Source organism: Chenopodium quinoa, unplaced genomic scaffold (genome assembly GCF_001683475.1).
Source record: "Chenopodium quinoa cultivar QQ74 unplaced genomic scaffold, ASM168347v1, whole genome shotgun sequence".
In the NCBI taxonomy this organism is placed as follows: domain Eukaryota; kingdom Viridiplantae; phylum Streptophyta; class Magnoliopsida; order Caryophyllales; family Amaranthaceae; genus Chenopodium; species Chenopodium quinoa.
Window position 1 is genome coordinate 1,990,906 of NW_018744128.1, and position 9,509 is coordinate 2,000,414.

Below are 9,509 nucleotides of genomic sequence, written 5' to 3' on the forward strand. Positions count from 1 at the left end.
ACTTCATATACCTTTCATTTATTTTTATTTTTTTTTTAAAAAAATCTTCTATGAAGTATTAATCAGTCATAGTATAAGACAATATATAACTATGTGATATGGTTACTTGAAGTAGAAGACATACAATAATGAAATTCAATATAGTTTATGATATTAGCACTGATTGTGCCCTGCACATTTTAATCCTTAAGCTCATCAAAAGTTAAGCAAATAAAAACACATGCTGAGTTTGCAACATAAATAGTGGAATACATAATTAGAGAGAAAATAAAGTGTTAGCTTAATAATAAACGAGTTAAATACATCGATTAGAGATTTGGTGGGTCTATATATGCACTTTCTCTCTTATAGTTTTTAGAATTGAATGGAAAAATTGCAAAGAATTAGTCTATATTTAATTATGAATAATTAATAACAACAATATTTACACAAACTATATATATGTTCTTATCTCATGAGTTGAATTATTCCACATATGAATTCTTTAATATATTTATGTTACTAGTAGAAAATATAGATAGGCATGCATGATTTGTTGGCCACTAACAAAAGTAACAATACAAACCAAATCAAATTATTCACTAAAATAAGACCCTGTTCTCACTAGTTCAGTTCAGTTAATTTCCTTTTCTTATAAAATATTCATTTCAGCTCAGTTCAGTTAACTTCAGTTCATCTCTAATAAGTTCAGTTCAGTTCAATTCAGTTTAGTTTAGTCAATGAGAACAGGCCCTAAAGATACTAAAATCTAAAAATAAAAATCTAGGGATGTTTCTATTAAGACAAAAATAAGTTGTTACATAGAGTATCTATAGTTTATCATCCTCCTCCCTTCAAAATCACATTATTTTTTGTGCACCATTTGAAATAAATTCATATTATATATTTTATTTATACATAAAGTACTATTTGTTATATAACTTGTATAGTTATATGGTATCTAGTTCGTGAAAAATTGATAATTTATGTGGATGTCAATTAATTTAGTTGGTTAAAATTTAAATGATAATACCCATGACATGAGATTAAATTCTGTCTACTATTTTATATGACAGCCTTTACTACCTCTCTCTATCATTTTTTTTTTTAAAAAAAAATCATGGTAAATCATGACATATATTCTACCCACTTTTTAAATTTTGCAAAAGAAAATTTTTATACGGATTTAGTCATGCGTTCCTTACTGTCATAAGTCATCCTAAATCATGACAGAAAAGTATAAAACTCTTGCCATTTATTTTTTGGTTACAAATTATGTCATGCGTGCACCTACTACTCAAGCAAAAGCCCACAACTAAGAAAATGACAAGTACATAGAAATAAATATTTCTTTTTCTTTATTTAATTTAATGAGTCAAAAACGTCAACTCTTATCATCTCATACTATCTTTTTAGCCCTCATATAAGGATTCTCTCTTCCATACACAACACACGCTCTTTCTTATTCTCTCTTTTCTCACTAACCTTGCTTTAACTCAACTCCATATTTTAAACATCTACACATTCATCATCGACTTATGTATCAAAATTTGCAAGTTTCATTCGTTGATCATAGTCCCTTCTTCCCGTCTTAGGATCATCTAACCTCCGCTCCTTTAGGGTTCAATTCTGGAGCGGGTTGACTAGTGAGAGGCTTTAGTTCAGTAAGTTCATTCTCCTTATTATCATCATTTTAGAATTTTATAAATTATTTTTTTAGTCAAGTCACTTTGTAATATTTTACTTTGTATGATCATTGATCATGTGACTAGATAAGCTAGATTTGATCTCATGTCGTGACATTATTTTGGTTTGTTCATAGCTTTGCATAGTTAGATTGTGTGATCACGAACATAAGATGCAAGGTCCTACAGAAGTAGCGTGTAACAAAGAAACAAGTGATCAACGACAAGAAGTGAAAGTAGTAGCAAGTGTTGTTATTACACCTTCGACTAATCCCAACCACGTCCTTGTTGATGAGGTTAGCTCTTGTACGTTTCTTACTACATTCTTTCTCTTTATGAATAATACTTTCATCAAATTTTCAAATTTATTATGATGATTTTTATTACTGAATTTATGATGCTAAAATATTTTTTCCTTTAATTTTCTTTGTATTTCTATTACATTGTTATTGTTTGAGTTATTTTGCTTTAAATTGCATTAGAAGTTTGTATAATCATAATATGAAGGAAAGTACTTACATAACAACATTCTTACATTACTGTTTAAACTAGTGTCATTTGTCACATACGTCGTATCATATAATAACCATTTGTCATTTGTCACATTATAATAACTAGATACTTTGATTATTTTGTCATTTTTTCAGTTTATATTAAATGAAGATTTGTGTGCATAGTAATATATAGGTTATACACTTGTACATTTATTGTAATTTATGTTTATAATAATCATTTAGAAAATTTGAGAAACATTTTTAATAGATTGAGCAACACAAAATTAATTGAGAATTTGTTCAAATCTTATAGCAATATATATATGATCGAGGATTTCTCTCAAACAAAATGTATTCTATATCTAACAATCAATGTTCTTCTATAGTTTCAAATGTACGTCGTTAACAACCCATACACGAAACAGCTACTAATTATAACGTGTTTTGGATGTACTACTAGTGTATCGTGTTTGTTGTGTGCCAGTGTAATGGTGTCAATTAATTCACGTATTGGCCAAAATATGTGCACTTTTTGCAAGGTTTCATTTGCATTTCATGCAAGATTTGTTGTTAATAGTATTGGTTTGTTGGTTTGTTTTTCTTCCTTACTAGTAGTATGGGAAAGGAATGTAACAGTTTAGAAGAAATAATTCGATTAATTTATTATTTTCTATAAGGAGCCCACAAAACGCACGCTTGTAGTATATAAAACCGTCATAATGAAATTTTTTATTAGTAGTTTATATTAACATAATCTCAATTAGTAATTATACTGTGGAGAAAAATTGGAACATCTTTTAGCAAAATCATGCTTTTTGATTTGATATTTAGCTTAGCATGGGTTCTCTTTTATCACTTTTTTATTGTGAATTTTACATGAAATTCAACTTATATAACACACGAGAATTCTTCTTTTTGCAAAATATTTCATTATAGTGGGTGGGATATCATTATGAAGAATGTAGTGGGACCAAAAAGAAGAAAAACAAATGCATCTATTTTTCGCATGATGCTATTTATTCTTTAATCATACCATATCATTTTAGCCTTCTTTTGACACTTGAAAAGTGATACAAAATCCCGACTTTCTCATTCATTTCTTGAATAAACAAATATTACGAAAAAAAAAATTAAGGAAATGTACACCTTAAGCATATAAATCCTTTTTTATTCAGTGAATAATTAATAAGTAGTCAGATAAGGTGACTTAAAACCCTTACAGAAACCCTTCGTAATCTCCGAGAGCAATATGAAAAAGATATATATGACTAGATGTTACTACAAAAGGCATCAAGCTTCAAATCTTAGATTTTTTTTTTACTTTACGGGAAATCTTAGATTAAGTTAGGGAGGCTGAAAGACATGAGTAATTATTGCATGATCTTGGATTAATACTCAATCCTTAAAATTAAATTATCATCTAGATCTATATGGAAAAGATAATAGGAGCTAAATCTAAAAAGTACTACTACCTATACCTTCATTTTATGTTTTTTGAAACTTTGGACTATTATTTGTGAAATATTTCATATAAAATATTTCAAAATTATAAAAAATAGGAAACAGAAACAAATTGTGAAATAATAATATTGGTCCAAGATTTGCGGGTTGGTAAGTGTTTAGTGTTGTACAAGTGGCCCAATAAAGGCCCACAAAAGTTTCGAGAAAGAATTAAGGCTGCAACTTTGTGAAACATTAAATGGACCATAAAACCATTAAGTGCTTCTATTGGGCCCTTTTTGGTCTTATTACGCATGCGCAGCCCCAACCCTACTCATGCTTTTACAAATGAGATGATCCTTTTTTAATGATACAAGGGAGAATTTTTTATTTATTTTTATTTATTTTTAATAAAAAATACAATAAGTTTTCAAAGGTAATTTCTTTGATCATTTGCCTATTTAAAATGAAACATTAGTGCTTTATTAATCGAGATTTAAAGACAACCGATGTAGGAGAATATACATGAAAACCTCGCACGAACCCACGGAAGAGTTTTCCCATACTTATTCTACTCCATAAGTCATGGACAATCATTTTAGATTAATACTTTCAACCATACAAAAAGAATTGATTTTTGAAACTTAATGCCATGGAATAGGAGTGGCAAACCCCCTCCCCTCTCGATTTTTTTTTTAAATTCATATAAAGTTACAATTACTAAAATAAAATTTTAGAAGTTAAATGTAGTATCTTACTAAAAAAGTTTATTTCTTAAATAACTTATGATGTGTTTGGACGTTTGCTGAAAAGTTGAACTTGATTGTGTTAGCTGATTTTTGATCAGCTGATTGTATTAGTTGATTGTTTTGTTAAAGTTGTTTGATTATTCAAAATGAGACATTGACTTTCGTAATGGTAAGATTCTAATTTAAATAAGGATATAATTGTCATTTTACCTTAATTTACTTCAATAAATTTATGATAAAGAAATCACAAATTTATAAATAAATCAACAAATTTTCATTAATTACGGGCCCCATTTTTTATTACGAAAATGTCACAAATATTCAAGTGATTAAATAAAGTCATCGTTTTAATTACATAAGCAACGTTTAATTTGCAAGTTAGACTTCCTTACCAAATTAGCGGAAAGGAGCCAAGTTAACCAGGTCTACTAAAAACCATCGATTGCCAAACAAAGCCTAGATAGTCACAAATCACAATTACCATAAAAAGAAAGTACGATGTACAGGAAAAAAAAATCCATCAAAATTTGAAGCAGAAGAAATGAAGTTTAAAACTTGAACGTAGAAAATGAAGAAAGTGACAAGAACAAGAAAACATTTCTTCACTACTCTCATCTCGTGGGATTAATGCGTCGATACTTGCAACTTAATTCGTCTTCTCCTTCTCTTTCTCTCTCTTCTTTCTCTCACTACCATTTATAATTTTGTCCTGTAAAACGTGGATCATCGAAACACATAGTCATCGATGAAGTGGGGTTTTACGTCACCAAATTTATAAGTATTTTCAGATGGGATCAATTTTTCTTTCTCATGGTTCGTTTCTTTAACCTTTTATTCTCTTTAAAGTTCCTTTATTTGATTCAATCATCTTTACAATCTGCTGGAATACTGGGTTTGATGTAAATTTGGGTCCTGATTGTTGAAATTAGGTGAATTTCTTTATCTGGGTCTTTGTTAATGTTGTAAATTTGGCTTATTTATGGGTGTTACTAGCTCAATTTGATGTTTTCAATCGGAAAATTGTTGGGTTTTGCCGATTTTTTTCGCAATGGGATGAATTTCTGTATCTGGTTTTGTGTGAATTAGTTTAAATATGTTGTAAATTTTGGTGATTGAATTGATTGATTTTGTTTCTTTTTTGAGAAATTAACTGTATTGCTTTGATTTCAATTGCATTCAATAGCTTATTTAGTAGGCATGAACTAATTTTTCTTTAATTTCCTTCAATTGGGAGCAAGCATATTATAATTTTTGTAGTTTCTGTGAATATTGATTGAAACCCATTGGTAAATTTTTTGGAATTTTTGTTATTGAATGTGCAGAAACTTAGGCATACAGGTAGCAATAGGCAAACATCCATTGAGATGGGGGCACATGATGCAGTAAGATATTCTGGTATTGATGAAGACCTACCTTCACCTAGGGCTGAGAAATCTCGAAAGATTTCGTTACTGCCTCTTATTTTCCTCATCTTCTATGAGGTTTCGGGCGGTCCGTTTGGGGTGGAGGATAGTGTTGGGGCAGCAGGACCTTTGTTAGCTCTAGCAGGATTCTTAGTTTTTCCCTTTATATGGAGTGTGCCTGAGGCTTTAATAACGGCGGAAATGGGAACGATGTTCCCTGAGAATGGGGGTTATGTGGTTTGGGTTTCAGCTGCTTTAGGGGACTTCTGGGGTTTTCAGCAAGGTTGGATGAAGTGGCTTAGTGGTGTTATTGATAATGCATTATATCCCGTTTTGTTTCTTGACTACTTCAAGGCAGTAGTTCCTATAATTGGTCATGGCTATCCAAGGACGATTGCAGTGCTCGTTTTGACTAGTGCCCTCACTTTCTTGAACTATAGGGGTATGACTATTGTTGGGTGGGTTGCTGTTCTTTTGGGTGTGGTGTCCCTTCTTCCTTTTATTGTCATGGGATTATTATCGATCCCAAGAGTGGAGCCTTCGAGATGGCTAGTAGTTGATCTTCATAATGTCAACTGGGGTTTGTATTTGAACACTCTCTTCTGGAATCTGAATTATTGGGATTCAGTAAGTACACTTGCTGGTGAGGTGGAGAACCCAAGGAAGACTCTTCCAAAGGCTTTGTCTTATGCCCTAATCTTTGTTGTGGCTGCCTATTTCTTCCCTCTCTTAGCTGGCACTGGGGCGATTCCTCTTGACCAGAGTCAGTGGTCTGATGGTTATTTTGCTGACATTGCCAAAATTATTGGTGGTACATGGTTATGTTGGTGGATCCAGGGCGCTGCTGCAATGTCTAACATGGGGATGTTTGTTGCTGAAATGAGCAGTGATTCATTCCAGCTTTTGGGGATGGCAGAGCGAGGCATGCTTCCTGAGATATTCGCAAAGAGATCTCGTTATGGGACCCCTTTACTTGGCATACTGTTCTCAGCATCGGGTGTAATTTTGCTATCTTGGTTGAGCTTTGAGGAGATAGTTGCTGCTGAAAATTTCTTGTACTGCTTTGGAATGATATTGGAATTTATAGCATTTGTGGTGCTGCGCATAAAACAACCAACTGTTGCTCGACCTTACAAGATTCCCTTTGGAACAGCTGGAGCTATACTGATATGTATTCCTCCAACCATATTGATATGTGTGGTTCTTGCTCTTGCATCTGTTAAAGTCATGGTTGTGAGCCTCATTGCTGTGGCGATTGGGCTGGTGATGCATCCTGCTCTCAAGTATGTAGAGAAAAAAAGATGGCTGAAATTTTCAGTTAGTTCTAACCTTCCTGATCTTGAAACAGAAGTTCATGATAACACTCAGTCCTTGGTTCCATAGCAAGCTGCTATGAAGGAAAGGCTAACCATATTCTAGAAATTAAAGTTGGATTTTGAGAATATAATGGTCTTTACAGCTTTCAGGTAATGTGTATGTTGTAGCTTTATCTCCACTTGTGCTTTTGCCTTGCATTTAACTTCTGATCGTGACTGGTTGCTGTATATCATCTTGTTTTAGTAGTGATGATCAGAGCAATGGCAATTGGTTATTCTAAATCAGTGTTATAGCTTTTATCTAGTTTTAAATTTAAATTCATGACTCTTTTACTCAGGCGTACTGCCTTGCCTTGTGATTTATCGTCTTTGATATTTCACTCCTCCCCCCCCCCCTCTTGCATGGAGAAGCTATTGTAATGGTTTCTATTGTCCCGAGGAGTACTTCTTACCATTGTTGCTCGGAGAAGGCTCTTTTTGCCCGTGCAAAAGGCTTCCAAGTAGGAAATTTCTAGTATCAGCAAAATACAGAATTGGATCCTTTGGAATTTGGATTACTGTTTTTTTTTTCCCTTTGCAAAAAGAGGCAAAATTAGTCATGGTCTAATTCTCATTGCAAGGATTAGATGCTTTCAGTTGTTTCGGAAGCCCCTCTCTGCTGTATTAAGAAAGTTATAGGATTCAACAGAAAGTCTCAGTCGCGAGAGTAAAGCTTTGTACAATTGAGCCTCTGCCCTAACTTGGTGCTTTTAAAATCAAAGTTCAGTAGTTCTAGTTTTATTTCCGCTTGTATTTAACTACCTTTATGTTGAAGAATAAACCTCTCAAGTGTCACCACATATAAGTGTCCCACATTGGTTGAAGAAGAGAGAGTTAAACACTTTATAAGGCTAAGGGGCTACTCCTCCTATTGCCATATAGTTTTGGGATGAAACCTCCTTGGACTTGTGAAGTAGACTCTCTCTCTTAGTTTGCGGGTGCGGCCCAGATCCGCGTTTGACACTTTATGTTTAAGATTCAAACTCTTTACATCCGGCAATGTATTACTGATTAGTGAGAATGGCAATTGTGATCCAACTCTCCTGTTCTTTTATCTTCGAGGCTCATGACCAGAGTGTGTATGAGTCCGAACCAATAAAGGGTAATATTGTTACTTTTATTCTTTATACTACCTCCGGTTCAAATTACTTGCAACAAAAGAATATTTTATGTCTCACAAATAATACCCCTTTGTCGCGGTAATAAGAACCGGAGGTATTATATGTTAGGATTGAATCGTTTTAGGGCAATTGTTTTTACATCGGATGTACAATAATTATTATCAATGCCTGCATCATTTAAATGTTTATCATTCCAATTTACTTGGAAAGTTAGGTGTTGTATAATTATAGGGCGACAAGTAATTCCTATCCCACGAAGAATAGTCTTTAAAATTAAACTTACAGCTGTCAAGCAAGCCCATGCACTTTGACAAATTTGAAGCCTTAAGCTAAATTAATAAATTAATCACTGAGAAAATGTCCTGATGATTTCAATCTCTTTTGGCTAATTTGGTCAATCCACAGTTGAAATTAGGGGAATTAGGAATAATTTGTCTTAGCTACCAATAATTTCTTTCTTTTATGAGAACATTTTGTACTTAAAAGATGGTGAAAAGTCTTGTCCATGAAGAACTTTTCATTCTTAATTGATGCTAATTAATCAAATAATCAGTATGCCGAATTTTAGGTCGAATTTTAATCATTATTTTCTCTTGAAATTACTAAGTCATGAAAATATCTTTGTTGTATCCATATTAATAATTACAAATTAAATAGTACGTATTATCTGATCAATTGTTAATAACCTTATGATTATTAGACGATTAGTCTAATTACTCTAATTCTAATACTCTAATCTGGGAGACTTTGGGCAGTCTTTATATATAACTGTCTAACAAAGTCTTGTATCATCTTAGCTGTAAGTATTACTCGTTCAAACTGATGCTTATTGTCGTTTTGGAATAATCTTCTTTCAAACTTTCACATTGCACACCCTAACAAAATCCTCCTAAAGTCCCAACCACAATTTATTGGTGTGATGAGTACTCCATCCGTTTAATAATTAGAATTGTATAACTACTGTCGTCACTATATTTTTTTTTCCTTTGTGAGAAACCATTCTAATAATCCTGTGATTTCACGAGGTTGAGGGTTGAGACAATTAAACATTGCCTATTTCACTTGTTATGTACTAAAATTTGTATTGTCCTACATATGTAACTTGTTTTGGTTGCTTAAATTGTAACACTTTTATGGGAAAAACTAAAACAAAGTGGTAAGTTACATTAGTAGCATGAACAATGACATTGATTGGCCTAATTGTATAACGCGAAAGGTGGGATAGAAGATTTTTTTTGGTACCAATTATTTGTAAACAATATTATGACAAAATACAATACACA

General features: G+C 32.4%; 1 protein-coding gene across 4 annotated transcripts; it reads left to right on the forward strand.

Moving 5' to 3' along the window:
• Positions 1-1,369: 1,369 nt before the first annotated feature.
• On the forward strand, positions 1,370-7,846 carry LOC110692806 (probable polyamine transporter At1g31830). 4 transcript variants are annotated; one of them, XM_021869881.1, is made up of 3 exons: positions 1,370-1,643; positions 1,802-1,960; positions 5,670-7,846. In XM_021869881.1, the coding sequence occupies exons 2-3, from the start codon at positions 1,838-1,840 to the stop codon at positions 7,131-7,133; spliced, it is 1,587 nt and encodes a 528-aa protein (XP_021725573.1). In that variant the 5' UTR covers positions 1,370-1,643; positions 1,802-1,837; the 3' UTR covers positions 7,134-7,846. The 4 variants fall into 4 exon arrangements, with proteins under 4 accessions (XP_021725573.1, XP_021725574.1, XP_021725575.1 ...); XM_021869882.1 differs by lacking the exon at positions 1,370-1,643 and having other exon boundaries at positions 1,846-1,970; XM_021869883.1 differs by lacking the exons at positions 1,370-1,643; positions 1,802-1,960 and adding an exon at positions 4,750-5,160.
• Positions 7,847-9,509: the final 1,663 nt, after the last annotated feature.